Consider the following 25,374-nt stretch of genomic DNA (forward strand, 5'->3'; position numbering starts at 1 on the left):
TGCTTTCCTGTGTTTGATAGTCTTTTGTTCTGGTATTTCCACAGTAACAAAAATGTATTTAGTGAGCAAAATGACAGACACCCACTTCATCTATGGTTTCTCATATGGAAATGCATCAAGAACAAAATAATTAACTTTATAATGAAAAATATCCCAACTGGCAATAACTTTGTGCAAGAACTTTCTCAGTCAATCACCAATATTTGGGATGAATGATTTTGACGCTGGACCAAGGGAGATAAGAATTTGTTAAATGTTTTGTTGTTAGGAACGTGTCAAACAAGTATGACACTAATTTGCATACAGTTTTTTTTCTCTAGTTATATGTTATCTTTCTTACCAGAGCATTTATTTCTTTTTAACCTTTAGCACAGATAGATACAAATTGAAAAGACTGAAGTCTGTTGGACCACAAAGGTTCATACAAGACAACTGCATCTCTTGATCTATATCTATTACTATGTAGCAGTTATAAAGTAAGGGTGAAATAGATTAAGCAGGGAGCATAATAAAATTGTAATAAATTCCATTTATTTCTACAGAATCACAAATACTTGTTTCAATGTACACGTACAAATATAATCATTTTACAATCAAGATTTTTAAATACAAAGTATGCAATGTTGGTATCGATACACTCTTAAAGATTGATTTCCTCTTCATTAATTATTTAATGTGTTGTATCATTGGATTCAATTTCATGAAAGCTGAGCTATGCACTTTTCACTTTAACTGTCCGATATGCTTTAATAAGCTTTGATAGAATAGCCACATTGGCACAGAAAAACCCAATTCCTTGAAGCCAAATGTAGATGAAAGTTTCATGTCCTCGGAACTCAAGTAGGTAAGCTGGCAATAACCAGGATATCTGAGATGCAAACCAAAGAGAAGTTAAAGCACCGATTTGAGCTTTGGAGAGTCTGATGAGAGGCAAACATGGAGCAAGTAGAGATAAGAACCAAACAAAATACTGGGAAGTCACAACTGGATTGTAAGTAACCATTATTATAGCCTGAATCAAAAGGCAAAATGGGAGATCACGATGTGATCCATACAAGAAAGAAAACACAAGGAGAAGAATAGCTTGAGGAACAAAGGTAAAGAATCTCTGCCAGAGGCCAGCTGTACTGATGGAATTTAAATACTGCATATAAAAATAGACAGAGAAGTTATGTCTAGTGTCATGGCGACTAAGATGGTACAGGATACTCTCATGTAGGAACTTGTAACCATACAACCAATAGCAGACACTGGTAAGCACAGCCAATGTAAGGATGCAGGAAGTCACCAACTGCAACTGACGTCTATTGGGCCAAATGGAGAACACTGTCTGAAGTGATAAGTATATGGGCAGACTGAAGGCAATTGGATACAGCCGTATATGGACTGCTAAAGCATACAATGCACCAGCCAGCAGCATTTTGTCCTGTCTCAAAACATACAATAAGGTCGCCAAAACCAAGACAGCGGAGACAGCGTCTGCATTTCCTCGAGTAGCTATAACGATAGCTAGTGGATTGTACAACCAGAACATAGCACTCCACTTAGCAGCAACTTCAGGGAACCCTTGAACCAAAACCAAACGATACACCAAGTACCCTGCAAGTATATCCAGCAGAGAGAAAAGTAACTTGCCCCAGCATGGATGCAAAATTATATTAGGTACCAAGATGGCTGCTATCAATGGGCTGTATCTGTAAGTATGTCTCTGGTATGGAGAATTTCCATTCCAAATGTGTCGAGCTGCATCAGTGAATACACGATAATCAATGTCAGTGTACTGCACAAGAGACAGTCTATCTTGAATTTCACCATACACAATTAATATAAGTCTAATAACAACTCCTAAAATTAAATGAGCAGAAATGTTGCCCATCTTTAATACTCCCATACTAAAATGTGTCTAAATTTTTCATATCAATTTCCTAAACTACAAGCAAACCAACTAGCTTGTGCTACCATCTACGGCCGTATGTTCCTTTTTTTTGCAGCCTTACGAATGCACTGAATTAAATTCAGGAATTCCTCTTCACAGTCTCCCTTTTTGATATTCTCTTTAGCCACAACACAGGCAGCATAAGCTTGTGCTTCAGAACCACATTCTGCCACAAGTTCAGGGAAAATCCTCAGTCTTTTCTGGGCACAGCGTAGAGCATCCATGGCACCTGTACAACATAGTTTAACATTTAACACTTCCTTAAACTAATGAGACAATATTTTACTGTAATTCATAGTTAAATTCCTTTTGGGCATATACTAAATCACACAGAGTGATTCAGGAAGCTCGGATAAAAATGGGAATTGGATGGCGTATGATGAAAATAAAGGTCTTGTACAGGATGTAACAAAATCTGCAGGCAAAACTTCATGAATGGAATATACGGAGAAGAATAAAAGAAGAACATGGTCTGGAAATGTACAATTACATAGTCCATCACAATCATTGAACTTCTCCACCATTGCCTATCCTTCCACCACTCCTCTTCAACAATTCCAGTCCAGTCTCTTTTTCTTATACTGTTTTTACACAGTCTATCCATCTTGCTCTGGAACTCTCTTGCCCTCTTTCCTTTTATCTTAGCCTCCAATACTTGTTTGGTATCCTTCCTCCATTCTCATAACATCCCAAACCATTTCAATTTATTCTTCTCATTCCTATCACTCAGTTTTTGTGCCCTTATCTTTTTTCTGATCAACATTTCTTACTCTCTCTCTCTCTCATACCACACTCCACATGAACTTCATCTCACTGGCCTGAATTTTACTCTCATCTCTTGCTGTCACAGTCCAAGTCTCAGACGCATACGTTAATATAGAGGTATAGTATTCTTATACATTTCATAGGAACTTCTCTGTTCCACACCAGGTTCCTTACACTTTGGTAGAATGTATTTCCCACTTGTACCCTTCTGCTGATCTCCCTATCCAATCTTGCATTATTTCATTTCCCAAATATCTGAAACATTCCTAACAACCTCAAGGTTTTGTACCCTGGGCTGAGTGGCTCAGATGGTTGAGGCGCTAGCCTTCTGACCCCAACCTGGCAGGTTTGATCTTAGCTCAGTCTGGTGGTATTTGAAGGTGCTCAAATACGTCAGCATCGTGCCGGTACATTTACTGGCACGTAAAAAAGCTCCTGCCAGAATAAATTCTGGCACCTTGGCGTCTCTGAAAACTTTCAAAGGAGTTACTGGGACATAAAACAAATAACATTATTATTATTATTATTATTATTATTATTATCAATTCCTTCTCTTTCTCATCTGGAGTTATCAAACGTTATTCGTAGTGCACTTGAGCACATCTTAATGTTGCAATTACATTTCTTAACATGCATCATAAAAGATGTTTCAATAAAATCTTCAACACCTGCTAGACTACTGTGTTAACATGCTGCTTGAAATGTTAAAAATGTCAACCTTCTGCCAGAAAGCAGGCCTTGGCTCATCTTCAAAATGCAATCGAAACATGCTCGGAAATGCCTGGAGTGGTGAATACTATCTGACAGGCAACCACAAATTTCAAAAACATATCAGATGTAAGGCTTTTCAGGCGTTTACTCTTAACCAGCGTTTCGGGCCTGGAGAGTTACTGCACCATGTTCAGCAGTCTATTACCACAAAGACTAAGTACCCTCACAGGGCAAATTCGAGTGGATTCAAATCAGAAGAGCATAGCGGCCCAGCAATTGGACCAGTACTAACTATCCAGCGCTAATGGTAACATGTATTAAGATGCCCACAGTCATGAAGACTATTTGTGGATGTTAAAGACGTATTCAGGTCAACAGATAAATTATTTATCTGTGACATGGTTACACATGTAATAAAATGTATAAAGCATCTCTGATTTCATTGCAGCAATTAAGACATGTTGGAGTGCAATTCCAGTAATACAGAAAAGGATAGCTCGGCAATTATGTTCCTGGACCTATACTGTTGAGAACATTATTTTCTTCTCTTTATGTGAGGAATTCATTCCTGAAGTTTAGCTGAGATATTTCATTACATCCTGTATAACATGTTCCAAAACTATTACTGTCCTTCAAACAAAGCAGAGGATTGTCATTTGTAACTACTGTCACCAGAATTTTTGCCTCAAAATAGGCTTTAAGAGTTCTTTCATGTGCTAGTAAATCTACTGAGTCTCCAACATTTAAGGAGTTTTGAATGCCATGATAAGATGTTGGGATGTACTCTACAACCTTCAGCACAGGAGGAGAGCATCAAACCACCAAGTGTGTATCATTTCTCTCTCTTAAGTAATGCTAAGGAAGAAATAACCGACAAATCAAGTCATATACAGAAAGATGGGAAGGGAGCAGGAACACATAAAAGGATTAACACTAGGAGAGGTTAGTATGAAAAAAGTAACAGAAGGAGGAGATAACTATAACCACAGAAATGTTGGAAAAACTACCCAGGAAGAATGCCACGTATTGCTTCAGAAGTTATCAGACCAAAACAAGGACACACAGATGAGCAGAGTTTGAACAGTGTAGCTCTAAAAGACAATGTTCTCCATTAACTGACGCATATATTCCTTTATAGTGTGGCAGTATGTGTATAATGGATGAGTGTTTGCCTTTTGTTTTAATATATAAGATAAAATAATACTAATCTGTTGCTGAATTAAATAACAAGAACTGGAGTTTTCTTACAGTGAATTAAAACTTTTTGACACTAGTGTGCAAATATACATATTAGGTAATTATAGACTTATGCATCAGTCGACAAGCCTCTGTGAATTAACTAAACACTTCCATAATTCCTCTATTAGTAACTGGCTCAGTGGTCTCTTAATTTCATAATAGTTAAAAACTGAGTCTACCCAAAATCGCCTTGGTCTCTCTACTTCTCACCCTTCATGGCCAAGTCCATTATTGTCATAAACATCCTATCTACCTCCATTCATCTCACATGACCTTTTATGTATATAGTGTCAAGTTCATTCCTTAGCCTTTATCTCCACATTCTGAGTATCCTCCTGTCATTACTCCCACCTGTTTGTACCAGCAATCATTATTGCTACTTTCATGTCTTACTTCCAGCTTATGCATAAGATATCCTGAGTCGACTCAGCTTTCACTCCCGTAAAGCAAAGTTGGTCTAAAAACAGAACAGTGTAAAGATAGTTTTGTCTGGGAGCTGACTTCTTTCTTACAGAATACTGTTGATCGCAATTGTGAGCTCTCTGCATTAGCTTTGCTGCACCTCGATCCAATCCCTCTCACTATACTACGATCCTGGGAGAATACACACCCTAATTACTTGAAATGATCTACCTGTAACAATTTTGTTTTCCCACCCTCGCATACAATCCTCTTAGCCCCCCCCCCCCCCTCCTGACATCACTATAGTCTCAGAAATGCTTATTTTCATATCATACTCACTGCACCTATTTTGGATTGCAGGCTTTCAGCACACAGTGCCATTAAAACCAAATCAGCATAGACTAGACAGCTTACTATATTTCCACCCAACTGAATCCCTCCCTGCCATATTGTACCTATCAGTGAATATGTGAACTATAAACAACAAAGGGAAAATATTACAGCCCTGTTTAACTCTTGGAGCTACTCTGAACCAGGAATTCCTACTGTGTTTCAACTGTCAATATACGAGAGGGTACCCAAAAATAACCGGAATAAAACTGCCTTGGGGGAATCTTGTGTAGTATGCAATTCTGCTGCTAGGGGTGTATAGCACAACTCCTTGCTAGTCCAGTGCCGCCTGTGTTGTTGACCTTGCTTGTTTTATTTATCTGCAGTGATTATTTTTGCTAGTGCTGTTTTGTTCTTGTTTCTTTTTTATGATGGCAAGTTGGTGAACAATATGCAAACCTTTTATTGAGAAGTTTTAAGAAGACTGCGCAACAGTGTTCGTCAAAAAAGACCCAAATTGTGGCAGACAGGAGACTGGTTCGTCCACCACGACAACACACCTGCACATACAGCCATGTCTATTAGACAGTTTTTGGTTAAAAATGATATGGTTCCACTGCCCCACCTGGCTTCATGCGACTTTTTCTTATTTCCATGCATGAAAAGGGGCATGAAAGGACACCGATTTGACAACATTGAAGAGGTCAAGAAAAAAAAAAAGAGGGAGGAGCTGTCAGCCATTTCTAAAGATGACTACAAAAAAAGTTTCGAACAGTGGAAGCACCGGTGGGACAAATGTATTAGTTGAAATGGAGAGAATTTTGAAGAGGATAAGGTTGTTTTGTAAAAAATTTGAAAATATATAGCTTTTAAAAAATAATTCAGTTTTTTCAGTACCCCCTCATAAGTTCCTTTGATTGCCTGTAATAATGTATCGTTAGTCCCTCACATTAATAGTGAGAGAGAGAGAGAGAGAGAGAGAGAGAGAAGTTGACTGTAAAAGGAACCAATTAATTAAGCAATACTCACAATGTATCTCTTAGCAGGAGCAGGAACTATTTCGCTGAACGACTAGGAAGAGGTGGAGCTTCAGGATAGTCACGAATGAAAATATCGTACAGTGGACGACTGTAGAACATGAGTAAAAGGCCAGCAGTACTGAGACCAATAAAGAGACGAGGATTTCTTCGATACCACGGGAGATCCTTTAAAACTTTCTGTCTCACTCGTTGCAAAGGTGGACGTTTCATGGCTCAGATTTCTGCAACATACATATCTTGGATGCATTGAGATGGAACTAGGAAAAATTAAACATAATACAACAGCATTTAATCAAACAATCTCTGTAACAGAATACACCCCATTTCTGTATCAAAGGTGCAATATAAAGTAATTTAATCCATTCCTCCCTTTTTGCATAATTTATCAAAGTTTCATGTAACAATAAAAGCAGAACTCATTACTGTATTATAAGATATTGAATATTCCCTTAATACAAAACCCAGTCACAGGGGAACAATATTATTTCAATAAATCTATCAACCAAAATAACAAGAAATAACATACCAGGCATAAATTCTGTAGCTTTATTTTTAAACAGCACGGCTGTTAAAATCTTAAACGTATGGCCGAAACTCCTCCTCCTCTTCTTCTCCTTCTCCCTCAGCATTTACCTTTCCAAACATTTAATTATTATTTAGCACCTCAGACTTTTCTATTATCAATATTATAGGGTACAAACAGCAGTGAGGAACATTTTATTAACACAACACACTTTCCTTTTACAGGCAGAACAGTCATTCCACAATTCCAGAACAGTTCTGGGTTTTGCATTCCTGCTGGCTATAGATCTCTTGGTTAGGAAGTCCAGCTCTCCCTGGACTTTATAGATCAGCTTGTGCAGATGACAAGCTGCGATGTAGACAATCTATATAGCCAATCAGGGTATAAATAAGTTATAGAAACACTACACTGCACTCCACTCCTACCCCATGGGTTGAAGGATTTGGAATACTATTTGAAAAACCAGCAACTATTCCAGCTTCAGTTACATGTTAAAGCTTCCTTGTACACAATAGGGTGTGAAGCAGATTCCTGCACCTGGTGCCCCTGCACAGGTACTTGGAATCAAATACCAGTACTGAACATCAGCATCCAACATGCAGACTATCCTTCAAGATCTCCTGGCAAACACGCTAAGAGAAATGACACTTAACAGACATGAATTCATCAAAATGCCAACTCCTTTTGAAAATCCTGGGAGACCAATTAATCAATATGGCTCTACAATAAGAAACATACACTGCAGATGACAGCCAGCTATAGACCAGAGGAAAATCCTGAGATACACTTGTATTGCTGCTATTTACCACCATTCATACAGACTGCAATATTATGTCTGAAATGAACAGAACTATGAACTGATCAATGCTACTCGGACGACGTACAGATGGTCACTAATTACTGATGCTGTTAATATCAAGATCACAAATATCTACAAATCACCTGTAGTTCCTTGGCCTGCCTCAATTTTGAACCTGTATAGGCATCCTGCAACCTTCACAGGAGACTTCAATAGCCACCATGCCCTTTGGAGATATGAAAGAAATGATGTGTGCAGAGAGCAACTTGCTGAATGGGTGGATGAACACGACATGCATCTACATTTCTCTGCAAAAACTTTCAAATATGTTACTTGGAAAAAAAATTACAATACTGATCTCTGCTTTGTAATGGAAGATGAATATGGACATCAGCTTTCCACATCAAGAAAAACTGCCCGACTTTCCTCACAGTGAACATAGGTCAGTCCTCCTAGAAACTGGCATCGAGATTCCTCTTGCAACCTCGCTGGAACTTTACCAAGGTCGACTGGAAATTGTTCTCTACTGAACTTAAGTGCTTGAAGGCAACAGCTTCATCTACCATTTTGTCTGTAACATCCTTTACTAGAGAAGACATCGATCTTGGCATTAAAAGAAATCAAGGCTGGGAAGTTTCTGGTTTTTATGGTATCCACCCGGAGGTCTTACTTAACTGTGACAAGGAGAATAGAAATTAGCTAGTACAGTTCTTCACAGATATCCTCATCACAAGCAAACTTCCATCTGAATGCAAAAGAGCCAAAATTATTGCAATCTTGAGAATAGGAGAGCCCAGTAACAGAGCAGAAAGCTAACCTGACCAATTGCACTGTTAAGTGTATGCTATAAACTCCTGGAAAGGTTCCTGTATAACAGAATAAGACATAAAATGCCTGGAAAAAGTTTAAAGCTGGCTTCAGACTTCAGTGTAGCTGCACTCATAAGTTCTTGCCCTAACTGCCTACAAGTTTCCAAGAAAGCTTCAGAGTAAGTTTGATTTCCTGCTTTTTCCTTTTTCACATGCTGCTCCATAAGGGAAGGTTATAAACCGCGACAAGTACCATCTGGGCATTTTTTAGAGTTTCAAGCATACTGACCCTAGCAGCAACTAGCCATTTTTTCGAAACGCAAACTATCAATGGGGGGAGGGGTTGGGGTACTTTGTGACCCAAAAATAATTTATTCTGTTCAACATTATAGCTTTATTATGAGAAAAGTTATCATATGGACCACAAACAGCAACAAGAGTAATATAGATTAAATCATATTCACACACAGATTTGCCCATTTTGGTATGCTTCACCGAAAATAATTGCATAAAACAATGGACTTCATGGATAACTTTTTTCTGAATCTTCATTGCATTTTGCAAAAATTAATGTCTTGTTGCTATGCTGTGCACACGTGTATCTCTTGCAAGAAGCACAGATCACTGTTGTTTTGTTCACTTTGTTGTATTTCTGTTTTCTGATGTGACACTTTGGTGCATAAGTAGCAACGTCCTCTTCCACTCCATGCTTCTTTGGCTGTGCCCTTCTGTTCTATTTTACACATCAGTACACCCTCCATGGCCAAAACTGTTGACTTGTGGAGCTCTACGGTATTTTTTAGCATGTTTTTGAATATGAGGTTTTATTAGTTGACTGGCAGTTCTTGTAAGCACAGCTTTCACTCATTGCTTTTTTTCTTCTTCCAGTCCAGAAAATATAGTAAAAATAATGTATAACCATTCAAAGCTGCAATATTTACACGAGAGTAAAAAACAGACTGTGGCTTTCTCCGAGATCCCCTTTTTGTAGAATATTTTCGTACCATCTGGTCTACTGTATCTACTCCACCTTTCATTTCGATGTAACACACATTTATCATAGTTTTCTTTTTTTGATCAGATGGGGCACTAATAGCTGTAACAGCATGTTGGGTAGAAAGCAGTAGAAGGTTCCTCTGCGGCTTCTGACGAGCAACATATGACACAAATGTCACAGGAACATTGCTAGTACTTGTATCAGAGAAGGCAAGTACTTCCAGTTCCTTTGGGACATGCTTGTTCTGTCGAATAGTTCCTAAAATGTGAGTTTATGGTTGTTCTACAAGTCCTCTGCTAGATTCACCAAAGTGTACAGTCATGCCAACCTTTGAAAGTAAAAAGTCAGGAGAAATTTTGCAGCGAATCACGACATATTACCATACTAATGGGAATTAAAAAAGTGGGGTCCACCTATTCAATACAATACAATGTTATAAAATGAATTATAATATTTTATTGTTCATGGGACCGGTTTCGATGCTGGTGTGCATCATCTTCAGCTACAAAATTACAGAAACATACAATAACAACTTAAGGTTGCAAAAACAATGCATAAAAGTGTACACAAATCTTATGATAGGAGGAATAACTTGATTAAAAACATGAGCTGTGAACATTAGCTTGTAACATTAACCTAAAAGTACACTCTTCTAAAAAATATATAGCACCAATTATCTTAAAGCTTTATGTAAATGTCCTCCCCCACTTTTCCCCCCCATTAGATTCTCGGTTCAATACAGATTTAATATGAAGTTTTTAAACTTGAATATTACGATACATCACTGATGGCAGAACATGTACTAATTCATTGTAATTCAGTACATTAAGAACTGTATTTGGCCTACATACATATATATTTCATTATTTATATGTGAATACTAAATACTGGACGTACCTTAACGTTAGGAATATGTGACTTCTCATCCTTCAACATGCTGATCACATTATGACTAACTGTTGTTCAACACACCTGTAGCTGACTCAGCCCTCTTCAGAAACTCAGAACTAAATTTTTGCTTAAAGCACTTGGCTTGCTGAACTGATTTTAGGATTAAAAGTTTCTCCAAAATTTGTTCAGATAGCAAGGATCTCAACAGTTTTATGTTTGTGATTCTGTTAAAAATCCTTTCACATTCTGCATTGCTATGTGAAAATGATAAAATATCAAGCATCACCTTAGAGAGTACGTCATATTTAAGTATACCATCAGCTGATATCATGTGACCTACCAATGCCCACTGAACATCAATTCTTCCTTTTGCCAGGTCTGTTTCTTCGAGCTGAAAGTTACAGAACTGGGAGTGCAGAATATCAGTTTCTTTATCTAAATGTTCCATTTCACTAGTCAGAATGTTCAGAAACTTGTTAATGAAAAATCTAACAAGGGAGTTAGCACAACTTGCGATTGCAATTGCAGGTGATTTGTGGTTTGTATGAATATGTTTGAAGTGCTGATTACAACGATGTATAACTTAAATGTCATCGCCAAGTATACTGTAAGTTACGAAGATTCGCTATTCTGCTCAAAGTAGACCATGTTACCATGTAGTCACATGATGAAGAGAAACACTTTCTAACAGACTTAAAGAATATGCACATTTTCTCAGACTTCAAATTGTTCACCAAAACAAACGCAGAGTTCCCTATCTTCAGATCACAATCATCCTTTTGATTTGCTGGAGTATGATAATCTACATCAAGGAGAGAGGAGGAGCTTTTAATAACATGTGCTTTCACAAACCTTGCCCTCACATTCTTCAATAGTTCCTCCAGAAGTGACTTCAATAAGTGGATGTGCGGCATACTTGACTGAAGAGTTACATTTGGATTCTCAAAAATATCCATAAAACTTGAGAGAAAAAGGCGAAAAGATTTATGTAAATTTGGTGACAAAGCATGGCGCTTAGTGTCATCAGCAGTTTCATTATTTCTTTTTTTTTTTTTTTTTTTGGGTGAAACCGATGACTGGGTTTTCCTTTTAACTGAGGAGTGTGGTGAAATGTTATGACAATGCTTCACCTTTTCAAACAAGACACATCTGCCCTTAAACTGTGCTTAGGAATTTTGTAAGTCTTCAAAGTTCCCATCTGAGAATCCTTATTCACAATTTCGCTCCTGAATAAAGTAACAAAAGGGTCCCGCTGAACCCAAATCCTAAACACCTTCTTAGTGATAACCATGAAGTAGGCACATGCTCAGAATTTTCCTGACCCCTCTGTTGTGTCAAGTCTGCAATTCTCTGAATTTGTCTTTCCTCTGTGAATTCCTTTCCAGATAATTAAATACATATATCAATTATACTTTCATCTACATTTACAGGCAAGCGCGCTGCACCCTTCTCTGCAGCAAGATTAATCAGGTTACAAGAGCAGCCTACGAAGATGATATTACTATTTTCTCCGCTTCAAACATCCTGCCACACCATTCTTTTTGGACTAATAGTTTAACTAGAAATGGATTTCTGTAAGTGTGAATTGCCGTGAGTAGTGGGGAGGAAAAGCGCGCATCATACCGGCTAGCGACAGAGTGTCACTGCGCCAGCCGTGCAGTACTCTGAGTTGTGCTGTGGAACGAGCTAAAAACAGACCCTGTACATTTACCTCTGTAAGAAAATAGGAACTATGCAACTTTTCCATGCCACATATATGAACAGCCTCTGGCTGAAATTTATAAACTATGGCATCACTCCCAGAATTCAACACAAAATAGATGTGGTTACCAACTGCAGCACAATAAAGCCCAAAGACGCCTGTTCAAACGACATCTTCAATTGCCATGGAGGCTTTTCACTATACAACTCTTGTTGATTTAGACCAACAGTGTCACTACAACCAGTACTGTCCAGACAAAGTGAGTAGACAGTTCGTATCATAAGTAAGCAACTAAATAACATGCTAGCAACAAAACAGTATCAAGCTGCAGAGGGGCTGCAGGAGCTAGCAGCGCACTGAAACTGTTGTCAAAAGTTCCGTAAGGAAGCCAGCAATAAACATTTGTGATATGCATGAAATAAGCCCAAAGCTATTATGTAATTATGGCAACTCAGAAGTTTATCATTATTTAACAGCTAAAGGTAATGACTTCTTCCTGATGAAATATTCATATTTATTGCACTTAACTTTAAGAAGAAAAAATGCACAAAGAAACATACTTACTGAAGAACTGACATTTAATGGCAGTTAAAGGGGACCAAAATCATTGAGATTCAACTCTGGGATGAAAGCCGCAAGTCCACAGTGTCTCTGTGTCCTCCAAAGATTTTACTATGGATTCCAAATCAAGGTCTTAGAGCAGTGTTTCTCAATCTCTCCCATAAGTATATCTCCTAAAGCTTCTAATATTTGTGGAGTAATAAATAATAAATATCATCATATTATAAGAAGCTAATTATGAGGTGTAACAACCATTATTAAAGTTACTATTATGCAGTCATTGACATATTTTTGTATTTCATTTAGCCATGCATGAACACCAACATACATAATGTGAAATTGACAAACTTATAGCATTAATTCAAAAAAGAAATAGAAAAATACCTTAAAACTACCAGAGTTCATAAAAGTTTGGAGCCTTGCTTATTAAAAATTGAAGTATTAAGAAAATGTAATGGTAGTTATAAAAAGTTGATTTAATAACGAATCAGCCTGTTCCTGTGATAAATAATAATAATAATAATATGAGCTTAAAAGCACTGCTTAATACCTTATCATACACTGGCAATACACAGTAATTTTCAGACAAGTTTTTGGCACTGTGTAATCTTATATACTTATACCTTTAACAATATCATTGGCAAAAAATTGTACTCTTTCAATCGTCTGCAAGAACCCTGAGATGAGAAACACTGTCTTAGAGTAAGCTACCAATTACAGGCAACACAAAATCCACACAGAGTTAAGGCGCAAGGTGGAAACCAGTCTTCGTTGATGGTTAAGGCTTCAACTCCTCTCCACTAAATATGCACAACTATACTGTTTCATAACCTATTTAAGAGAAATACTTCAATGAAATCTATATTACCATAGAAATCCACTGTCATATGAATAAACTAAGTATCCATTATCTTTTAACCATCAGTTTCTGGTAATTGTCATGTTCTTAAAACCTTTACACTACCTTCCTTCCCCCCCACTCCCAATGATGTTTTGGACTTTCGTCATTGTTTACTATACCTAATTCCACAATAAGAAAACAGTATTGCACTTATGGATCTACAAGGAGTGAACACACATCCTCTGAGACACCCATAATTCCACACGATTAAGGGATATTATACTGTACTTTGTAATGTTTTATGAAAGATATATAAAAAGGATGAGGCATTTTTGCCCACGAGTTATTTTAATAACTACATCACATTTTCTTTTTCATAAATACATTTGTAGGGAGAAAGCACATTGGCAAATACAGCCATCAATTCATTGCCTTCCTTCATTTTCCTTCCTCTGTGTTGCTCTGGTACAAGCCTTGAGTAGTCCCTCACTCTGTGAACTGCCGGCAACTCATTTCTGTAGTAAAGTCACCTACAATATTTATTTGTTGTGTGTATGTTTTAGGCTTTAAATCAGTACGTAATTGTCTTGTGTTGAGTGAGAGTTATGCGATAATCCTACGTATTTCTTTTTAAAATATTAATACTGTGATCTTTTGTAGAGTCATCTACAGTATTTGTTGTGTGTGTTTTCTAGCCTGTACTGCCTGAAGAAATTGATTAAATGGATCCCTCAGCCCTCAAGCCCACAACAATTGTCTATTTTCTCCCCCAATTTGCCTTACACTTCAATGCTGAAGTTTTTTCTGTGCCGTAGTTTACCACTGATTCTGTACAAACCAAAAATAGCCCCTGTAAACCTTAGCTTAGTTTCTTCCACTTTTTATCTTGAACTTAAATACTGAATTTCACAAATTTATGTGCCGCCGTTTTCCTGCGATGGTGTTGAGCAGAGCCGTTCGATATGGCAATGCTGTTGTCATAACAGCAATACTGTTTTCTTACTGTAACATGGAATGAACTATAATGCAGTGAGTGACTATTCATTTGACAACCTCTGTTTGTGCATATTACCACTTTCATGTTATTTCTTAAACTGTGCAGCCCCCAGTTTGACATGACCTGTGCTACTGAATGAATGTATAACGTTTTAACGTACCGATTGGAGGTCTGTCTGTATGTATTACAGAACTATTTAAAATAGTTTTATCTGAATCCGCCTTGTCAATACACTTATCAATGAAAGAAAACTATTTAACCATACATGTTTAGAGAAGTCAACCATTCCCTTCATCAGCAGTCAGTTCAAAGAATTGTCTATTTTCTCCCCCAATTTGCCTTACACTTCAATGCTGAAGTTTTTTATGTGCCGTAGTTTACCTGATTCTGTACAAACCAAAAATAGCCCCTGTAAACCTTAGCTTAGTTTCTCCCGCTTTTTATCTTGAACTTAAATACAAAATTTCACAAAGTGGTTCGTTGAAGTCCACAGCCAAGGATACCTTTCTGGGACTAATCTGCAAAAGCTGTTGATATGAACAGTACACTTGGTGGAGGTCCATCTTTCGAGCAAGCAGAGGCAGGGAAGATAAATTTCAGATTCAGCATGGTAGCCTATTACACAATTGGACATAATAGATGAAAAATGGAGTGTGGATAGCACAGTAATCATTAAGGTTCGGATGTTCAGGAAAAGTCATTTTGTTCCTGAGCTCATTTTATCCTAAATATGAAAAACAACTGAATGACGGGTCCTTGACCTTGTTTAAAGCAATTTTATGTTGCACATAAATGCATATTTAGGCAATTTTTTTGCATTGGTCATATTTTGCTTATTTGAGTGATATACGGTCATATTTGGTGTTATATTGCTTTATTATTGTTTTATCAAGCAAGAACGCAGGGAGATCAACATGAAATAGAGGAGAAGCTGTCGCTTTACAGAAAGAAAAAATTACATCAAACAGTTGGTTGTAGCTGAAAAGCAGAAATGCAAGGAAGATCTGGCTACCAAAATAACGCAGGATGGAAATAAAAAACTGTTATACAGTATTGTTAAGAATAGAAGAACTCAAAATGAATCTATCCAATCTGTAGAACTTCCTAATGGTGAGGTGACTAGGGATAAGACCAAAATATTCCAGGAGTTCCAAAGGCACTTTGAAACTTTGCTGAACTGTTATGAAAATGTCACCCCATTAGACGATGAATCTTATGATTTTGGCAGCACAAATACCACTAATCTGACATGGTTGGAAGTAGAGACAGCAATATCTAAGCTGAAAAACAACACATCAACTGGATCAGATGAATTAAGTGTTGAGATGATCAAAGCACTAGGAAAGGTAGGACAACAGTGGATGTACAAGGTACTAAATAGAATCAGGAAAGAGAATGTAATAACCAATGACTGGAAGCAAGGAGTCATCATCCCATTGTTGAAAAAAGGTGATAGAAAGAAATGTACCAACTACAGAGGTATAACTCTGTCACATGGCCTCAAAATCTATGAATAAATCCTTGAGAGGAGGATTAGAAAATATCGTTGAACCTACACTTGAGGAGGAACAACATGGATTTAGACCTCATAGATCAACTATAGACCTCATTTTCGCCACCAGAATGCTCTATGAGTAGTATTGGGAGAAAGGTAAAACACTTATAACTGTTTTTCTGGACATCAAGAAAGCATATGACCATGTACCACGCAGTCATATATATGGGAATGTTTGAGACATAAGAAAGTGCCCGATGGCATCATAGCACAAGTACAATGATTATATGATGAAACCAAGTGTTGTGTCCAGGTCCAGGATGGAAGGTCAGGTTGGTTTGAAACGAAGAGTGGAGTCCAGCAAGGAAGTTGTCTTTCACCATTTCTCTTCATAATCATAATGGATGAAGTTTTAAAAGCAGTTAACAGAAAGGATCCAACAACTAATGCCCTGGTTTTTGCTGATGATTTAATGGTATGGGGTGAGACAGAAGCAGAAGTACAAACTAGACTATCTCTGGCATGAAGCTTTTACAACCTTTGGTCTCAAAATCAGCAAAACGAAGACAGTTGGCTTGGTGATGAGTAAAAACTCTCCAACTGTTCATCTAAGAATTGGAGATAAGGAGATGGATATTGTAGACAACTTCCAGTATTTAGGTAGTGTTCTGTCATCAGACAATACCATACATCAAGATATTAGTAACAGAATACAGAAAGCTTCCAAATTCTATCACGCTGTACGCCAAATAGTTTGGGATGAAACATTTCCGTTAGTTTCCAAGATCAGCTTGTACAAAATATATCTAGTACCTATACTGACGTATGGCCTGGAAGCAGCAACACTTACTGGACCAACAAAGAGTCATCTTCAGGCAACAGAAATGAAGTTTCTCCGTTCATGTCTACAAAAAACAAAAATAGATAAAATAAGGAATGTGGATATCCGACAACAGCTTGGATTGGAAAGAAGCTTGCTGGAGACTCTAGAAGTGATGAGATTGCAATGGTATGGTCACATGAAAAGAATGAACCCTCTCAGGACTCCTCGAACATACTTTGACCACAATGTTCCTGGGAAGAGACCAAGGGGAAGACCCCGTGATATTTGGGAAAAACAAATAATGAAGGACCTTGAAATTAGAGATGCGAACTGGTGTTGCATATATGAGCAGCATCTGTGGATGGATAGAACAAACTGGAGGAGGCTCGTACATAACTGCACCCGGCTTGCTGGAGCGAAGAAAACCATTCTTTGAACTGACCACTGATGAAGGGAATGGTTGACTTCCCGAAACATGTATGGTTAAATAAATAGTTTTCTTTCATTAATAAGAGAATTGATAGGGCAGATTCAGACAAAACTATTTTAAATAGTTCTGTAATACATTCAGACTAGTCAATACAGATCAACCAATCATATTAACCTATCATGGTTAAGTTTATCAACAGTAGAGATCTGTCAGTTTGCATGATAAATGTGTCTACTGCATCATCGCTTACCACTTTTTGACACGTTTAATGTTAGTAACTCTGATACTTGCTACCTATCCCTAAAATGCTTACGTCATGTTTTACTTTTTTAGGTCATATTTATCTAGTTTTTAGGGCATATTTGCTTCCATATTTTGTACTTCTTTAGGTCATAAACTTCCGAACCCTAGTGATCATCATCTCATTTGATTCCATTATTTTTTAATTATTATTCATCTATTCTTGTATCCGACATGGCATTGGCCTCTCCCCTGGCAGATGATCAAGTTTCTCATGTATCTTTAAAATGGACATGCAGAATGCATGAAGGTGAAGGGGTTCGTAATGGAAGAAAATGACCATCGATTCTGAAATAAGCTGGATTTCATGAGGAGTTACCTAGTTTGAGATAATATAACAACTTCAGTCATTTAACATGTGATAAAAGTTTCAAATTAATTGGGTGAGTGGTCAATTGACAAATGTTGTAAAAGCACATAAAATCCTTACAAGAAACCTGTGAACTGGTAGAGAAAAACAAGCCGCCTAGACAGGTGGCGTCATAGATGGCTAGTCCAGTGAAATGAACAGAGTTGTGATTATGAATGTTGTGGCCTAGGGGCCTAATATCTAGGTCAATGGCCCAAGAAACAGAGTGGGAAAGGGACTGAACACGTTGATGCTATACATTTGGCAGTTGGTCTTGAAGCAGATTCAAAATGTGCAAATGAAACTTAAAGCTGCACACTAATATTTTTAAATAACGGTAACCTCAGAAAAGTCAGGTGCATCACATCAGTTTTGGTATGCATGCTGCAGATCAGCATTACGCACAAAACAGTATGTAGGAGACTCAGGGTGATCTTAACTCACTAGCTTCCTTCTAGAGACTAGCTGGGAGAAAGTAACAGGAGCATGTGCCATCAGGCTCTGCCCTCTGCTGAGTGCTGATACTTCACAAATTCTGTGACTGGACTTCAGATAGAAGAAAAACAATTCCCTTTTCCTAGCCTTTTAAAGCCGCACTAAGAGAGTTACGTTTTTGGTGATGATGAGACTAGGACTGGGAAGAAAGCAGCTGCATACTTAACTGCATTTGCCTTGTGTGAAGAGTGAGAAACCACAGAAAACCATTTTCAGAAGTGCCAAATGTAAGCTTATGGCTACTTGGCCAATATTGCACAGCTAACTCACTTGATAAAAATTAGTATCATCAATTGTTTAGAACAGTAATATGAAACATATGAAAGACATAACAAGATGAGAGAAATCAATTCAATAATACAAAATAATAATCTGAAAAAAACACAAGTTATTGGGCAATTCTGAGAGATGCATGAGACATTCACACACATTCAAGCTGCAATAATTTTATTAGTGCATAAGGGTAATTGCTTCCAGCCATCTGTAATAATTCTTTACTATTCAGTTTTTATTTAATGGGTACCAAGAAGAAAGATCCAGCTTGCTACAATCCCACGTACAAAATACGCAAAACATCCCTGTGATTCAGAAATATTACTTTCAATTGTATTAACTCTTTAATCTATTTTTTCTGTGAATTCTAAAATGCCACAAATTATTTTTAGGGCATGATTTTGTACATTGCATTTATTTCTTATTACAATAAATATCTCTGTTCATTTCAAATAATTAGACTTTATGTGTCTTTTCAATTCTGTGATTCACAGGACATTGTAACATGGTGCACAGAACATATTGTACCTAGCTGAATTCTTAAAAAAACTTCGTAGTAAATTTAATAAGACATTTATGTGAAAGTATCTTGAGGCATTTGAATGGGAAGGGTATAGTTGATTAAGTTTGTGTACAAGCTAAATCCCTTGTATAAACTCGGGTCATAAGTAAATTATCAGGACAACTGCCCAGAGTTCAGAAGATTTTGCCAATGTTAAGATGTTAATGCCTAAAACTAATGTTCTGCTAATAAATGGACCAGATATCCCTAGAGAGAGAACGCGACTATTCATATAACTAAGGTCATCCCAGCTAAAGGGTCCGTTATTCAGGAGAACATGTCCTCTGAAGTACAAATTAACCTGACAAAAAATAAAGGTAAGCTTCACCATAGGTTACTGGATTGTATTAGTAGCAGGTAGTAGTAATAGTACTGTACGATGAAAAAAAGTATCTGGAAGAAGTTGCGAAGTTGCAGGAAGAATCCACAATGAATCTGAAGTGCCGATAATGGTACAATCAAGAGGAACTAATTTCTGGAAGTGGCCTAAGAATACTGAGAAGTTACTAAATAATGTTCTATGAGGGCAAATCAATAAGTATCTGCAATTTTGCTCTAATTGTCTTTAGGTTGGCTCTATGGCGTTGTGTGCTCACCAGCTGTTAAATGGCACCGTTGTCTACGTCTGTGGTAGGTTTCAGCATTATCAGATCTGTACAGCTTGTGTTATGATGTAAAAACTGCCACACCACACAACAAGGAAGAACAGCGTTCTGTAATCTGTTTTTTTGTTTTGTTTTTTTGATCTGAGGGTGTACCAGAAATAGAAATTCATAGAAGACTTTCAGCACAATACGTGGACCATGTTTTGCCACAGCAAAGTGTTTATACCAGTGGAATGAACAGTTCAAAAGGAGTTGCACGAGTGTGAAAGATGAGGAAAGATCCGGGCATCCATCTGCAGCTGTAACTGATGCCAATATTGAACAAGTACGTAATATGATCCTGAATAACAGGACGAGTGACTGTTGATGACTTGGTGACTTGGCAAACCATATGTACATTGGCCATGTTTCTCAGACTGCAAAAAAACAATGTTTACTTCTGTAACCTTAATGCTATGAATTGTGAATCTAGCTCCAACCGATAAACCAGATGCTAAAGACGATGTGATGCACAGGGAAAAAAAAAAAAAAAAAAAAAAAAAAACTACTCTGGTACTGTGTAGATGAAACAATTCTGCATCTGATTTAACTTACATTAATGACACATAGGAGGCACCATATCTGCTTTATCCTATGCAAGGGAAACTATGCATAAGATGTATTACGTACCCATAACAACTTACGGAGCAGAAACTTGAATAATGACAAAGAAGAATGAGAGTCGAATACAGGCAGCTGAAATTAAGCTCTTGAGAAGTATGATACAGTAGGGTAGAAGAGACAAAATAAGGAATGAGAAAATCCGGGAAGAAATTGGAGTGGGAAAAATGAATGATAGAATAGAGAAGAGCCAACTAAGATGGTTTGGGCACATAAAGTGAATAAGTGATCAAAGAATGCCAAAAAAAGGTGATGGAAATGCAAATGCAAGGAAGGAGAGGCCATGGACGACCACAATTGAGATGGAATGACGCAATTCAAAGCAGTATTAGAGGAAGAAACCTGGACTGGGACACAGTGTTGGAGGAGGAGTGGTGGAAAGACCAAAGAAAGTGGAGAGGAACCATATTTGCCCCTACCCGGCTATAGATGGATAAAGGGAAATGATGATGATGAATGACACATAATAGGCCTAATAAAAGTAAAACACAGTTCTGAATTAGTTTTTCATACATACATACCTTACCATTATAGACTGTTATGCCTTTCAGCATTCAGTCTGCAAGCCTCTGTGAATTTACTAAACGTCGCCACAAACCTCGATTTGCAACTAGTGTTGTGGCCTCATTTATTTCTATACTTCTTATCTTTAAATCCTTAGAAATTGAGTCTAACCATCATCGCCTTGGTCTACCTCTACTTCTCTTACCCTCCATAGCAGAGTCCATTATTCTCCTAGGCAACCTATCCTCCTCCATTCGCCTCACATGACCCCACCACGGTTTATGCGTATAGCTTCATCCATCGAGTTCATTCCTAAATTAGCCTTTATATCCTCATTCCGAGTACCCTCCTGCCACTGTTCCCACCTGTTTGTACCAGCAATCATTTTTGCTACTTTCATGTCTGTTACTTCTAACTTATGAATAAGATAGCCTGAGTCCACCCAGCTTTCACTGCCGTAAAGCAAAGTTGGTCTGAAAACAGACCAATGTAAAGATAGTTTGGTCTGGGAGCTGACTTCCTTCTTACAGAATACTGTTGATCGCAACTGCGAGCTCACTGCATTAGCTTTACGACACCTTGATTCAATCTCACTTACTATATTACCATCCTGGGAGAACACACAACCTAAATACTTGAAATTATCGACCTGTTCTAGCTTTGTATCACCAATCTGACATTCAAGTCTGTTGAATTTCTTACCTACTGACATCAATTTAGTCTTCGAGAGGCTAATTTTCATACCATACTCATTACACCTATTTTCAAGTTCCAAGATATTAGACTGCCGGCTTTCGGCACAATCTGCCATTAAGACCAAGTCGTCAGCATAAGCCAGACTGCTTACTACATTTCCACCTAACTGAATCCCTCCCTGCCATTTTATATCTTTTAGCAGACGATCCATGTAAACTACGAACAGCAAAGGTGAAAGACTGTACCCTTGTCTAACCCCTGAAAGTACCCTGAACCAAGAACTCATTCTACCATTAATTCTCACCGAGGCCCAATTGTCGACATAAATGCCTTTGATTGATTTTAATAATCTACCTTTAATTCCACAGTCCCCCAGTATAGCGAACATCTTTTCCCTTGGTTCCCTCTAGATCTATGAAACATCAACACAACTGTCTATTCCTCTCGTAGCATTTTTCAATTATCTGGCACATACTGAAAATCTGATCCTGACAGCCTCTCTGTGATCTGAAACCACACTGGTTTTCATCCAACTTCCTTTCAACGACTGATCGCACCCTCCCTTTCAAGATCCAGTGAATACTTTGCCTGGTATACTAATCAATGGGATACCTCGATAGTTGTTGCAATCCTTCCTGTTCCCTTGTTTATAGATAGGTGCAATTACTGCTTTTGTCCAATCTGAAGGTACCTTACCAACACTCCATGCTAATCTTACTACTCTATGAAGCCCATTTCATCCCTGCCTTCCCACTATACTTAACCATTTCAGGTCTAATTTCATCTATTCCTGCTGCTTTATGACAACGGGGTTTATTTACCATCCTTTCCACTTCCTCAAGCGTAATTTCACCAACATCATTTTCCTCCTCCTCATGAGCTTGGCTGTTCGCAACACCACCAGGATGATTTCCTTTTACATTGAGAAGATGTTCAGAATATTCCCCCCACCTCTCCAGTTATTCCCTGGGATCTATTATAAGTTCACCTGAATTACTCAAAACACTTAATTTCCTTTTTCCCTCCCTTCCTAAGATTCTTTATTACTGTCCAGAAAGGTTTCCCTGCTGCTTGACCTACCCTTTCCAGGTTATTACCAAAATCTTCCCACGACTTCTTTTTGGATTCAACAACTATTTGTTTCACTCTGTTTCTTTCATTTACGTACAAATCCCTGTCTGCCTCTGCCCTTGTTTGGAGCCATTTCTGATAAGCCTTCTTTTTACGTTTACAAGCTGCTCTCACTTCATCATTCCACCAAGATGTTCGCCTTTTCCCACCTTTACACACAGTTGTTCCTAGGCATTCCCTTGCTGTTTCTACTACAGCATCCCTGTATGCCACCCATTCACTTTCTATATCCTGAACCTGCTTACTGTCTACTGTTCGAAACTTCTCACTAATAATATCCATGTACTTCCGTCTATTTTCCTCGTCCTGGAGATTTTCTACCCTTATTCGTTTGCAGACAGATTTCACTTTGTCACTGACCAATGGTCTAACCAATCCAGACCAATGGCTTTGTCACGAGGGATACTAGAGGCCTAGGGCCGCTTCGCGGCTTCTAACCTGACCCCCTTTGCTTGATCCAGGCCAATGGCCTAACCAATCCAGACAAATGGCTTTGTCACGAGATTCGTAAATTCAAAAGTAGCGCCGCTGCACTAGGACTAGTTCTTTATATGAACAGTTGGCAGCTCTGTCCACCGTACGATCAAGTCCTTTGCGAGAAGCAAGCGAGAGAGAAACAAATGACAGTGCAATCGCGCCTGGATGTGTGGCGCTGGAAAATGTAAGGTGTTCTGAACTTTTGCCTATTTCAGTTTCATATCAGTATTCTAAACAAACTACCTGACTGAGTGAGTTCAGACAATAGAGCGCTGTCTTTCTCAGCCCCAAGACAGCAAGTTCAATCTGGCTCAGTCCAGTATTATTTATAAGTGCTCAAATACAACCTTATGGCACATTGGCAGATTTACTGCCATGTGAAAGAACACCTGCGTGATGAGTTCTGGCATTGCAGTGTCTCTAGAAACGATAAAAGTAATTGGTGGGATACAAAACCAATATCAATAACAGGCCTATATCACAATAGGCCTAAATAAATTGAGTGATTAAGGTTTTACTTCAACCTACACGTGCTTCTACATTTTAAAAAAAATCACATATGACCAATTAATTTGAAAATGTATCATGTGGTTACTCACTGAAAGCAGAATCGTATAAACTAAAGATCAGATAGAAAAGGATCACAACCTGTACAGTAAAGAAGTTTAGGAGTGAAAGTGGAAAGCCTTGAAAGCCTAAACAATATCAGGATAATCCTCTAGAACCAATTTATATCTCTGCAGATACCATTGAAACACAAGCAAAGAAGAAATTTGGAAAGACAAGTTGACAAACAGAACACTAGGCTTAAATTCAGAATATGATCACTTATCAGAAAACATGATTGGTCAACTAATAAACAGATTTCTGATCAGACATGATGAGAAATTAAGCAAGACATTAATTGAACATTATCCCAAAACTAAAAAGAGTAGTTAATGGGACCTAAAACCAATATTAATTATTGAAAATTAGATGGAAAGCTACATAACTGCATCAAGAAATCATAGAAAGTATCTTCTAAACTCACACAGGAAAGATCTAATGATCGCATCACCATCATCACAAGGAGATTCTTTTTCTTTTCTTCCTTGATGTTGATTGGGCTTTAACACAAGGAGATTCTACTCATCATCCAGTACCAATGTCCTTTAAAGGATTTCAAACAGCATAATAACGTTACCTTCTGTAACCTTAATGCTACGAATTGTGAATCTAGCTCCTACTGATAAATCAGATGCTAAGGATTACGAACAGATCTTTACAATTTTGAAACTCACAGTTGAAGATGGTCTACCAGCTGGCCTAGTATCAAATCCTGAGCAGCAAAGTGAGACATCTCCCCAAAGACGACAGCACTCTTTCATCTCTTCAATAACGTCCTGACATGCAGATTCCTGATATTTGTGCTCTGGAAGTGTACCCAAGGTAATTTAAAGAAATACGATTGGTATCTGAACAAGACACTAATATTTCACAATGTTTAATTGTAACTGACAGTATTTGCTCGAAAGATCATACCTTATTTCAGTTTATCACGGTCTCAATCTTTAGCATACAACATAACCTTAAAAAAACCCCAATCATTCTCACCTCTTAGACACTGCTGAATCTTACAAGCCACTCGTTTACATGGATCTCCTTTCATAGGTGATAGCAGAAGAGTACGAAGTATGCAAATACGATATAAAGACTATCGATACTTAAGAAAAGTTTGATGCAAGATCACTAAAGTGTCACCAAGCCAATTAATGCTTTCCGGCACTTTTGCTATAGAGAAATGCAAAGATTTTCACAGTCAAGGAGACTTCACATCACGTGATGAATTGATAAATTCAGTGTTGCCAATCCAATTTTCATTTAATAAGCTAGATCATCATCCAATATATGCTAGAAAAAGCTAAATGAGAACTAGAAAAATTAAAAAAAAAAGCCAAATATTTATAGCACTGCTCATCGGGTAGGGAATGAGTTACTCTTTGTTCTGCTACATTAGGTACTGATAGAAACAATGAAACTTAATAAAAACAA

The 25,374-nt window shown here is 37.7% G+C and overlaps 1 protein-coding gene across 2 annotated transcripts; it reads right to left on the reverse strand.

Moving 5' to 3' along the window:
* Positions 1 to 511: 511 nt before the first annotated feature.
* On the reverse strand, positions 512 to 25,147 carry PIG-M (Phosphatidylinositol glycan anchor biosynthesis class M). 2 transcript variants are annotated; one of them, XM_067151117.2, is made up of 4 exons: positions 24,937 to 25,147; positions 6,950 to 7,056; positions 6,413 to 6,644; positions 512 to 2,165 (listed from the first exon to the last, which is right to left on the reverse strand). In XM_067151117.2, the coding sequence occupies exon 4, from the start codon at positions 1,889 to 1,891 to the stop codon at positions 713 to 715; it is 1,179 nt and encodes a 392-aa protein (XP_067007218.2). In that variant the 5' UTR covers positions 1,892 to 2,165; positions 6,413 to 6,644; positions 6,950 to 7,056; positions 24,937 to 25,147; the 3' UTR covers positions 512 to 712. The 2 variants fall into 2 exon arrangements, with proteins under 2 accessions (XP_067007218.2, XP_067007217.2); XM_067151116.2 differs by lacking the exon at positions 6,950 to 7,056.
* Between the last annotated feature and the right edge of the window lie 227 nt (positions 25,148 to 25,374).

The sequence above is a fragment of the Anabrus simplex genome, chromosome 7 (assembly GCF_040414725.1).
Source record: "Anabrus simplex isolate iqAnaSimp1 chromosome 7, ASM4041472v1, whole genome shotgun sequence".
In the NCBI taxonomy this organism is placed as follows: domain Eukaryota; kingdom Metazoa; phylum Arthropoda; class Insecta; order Orthoptera; family Tettigoniidae; genus Anabrus; species Anabrus simplex.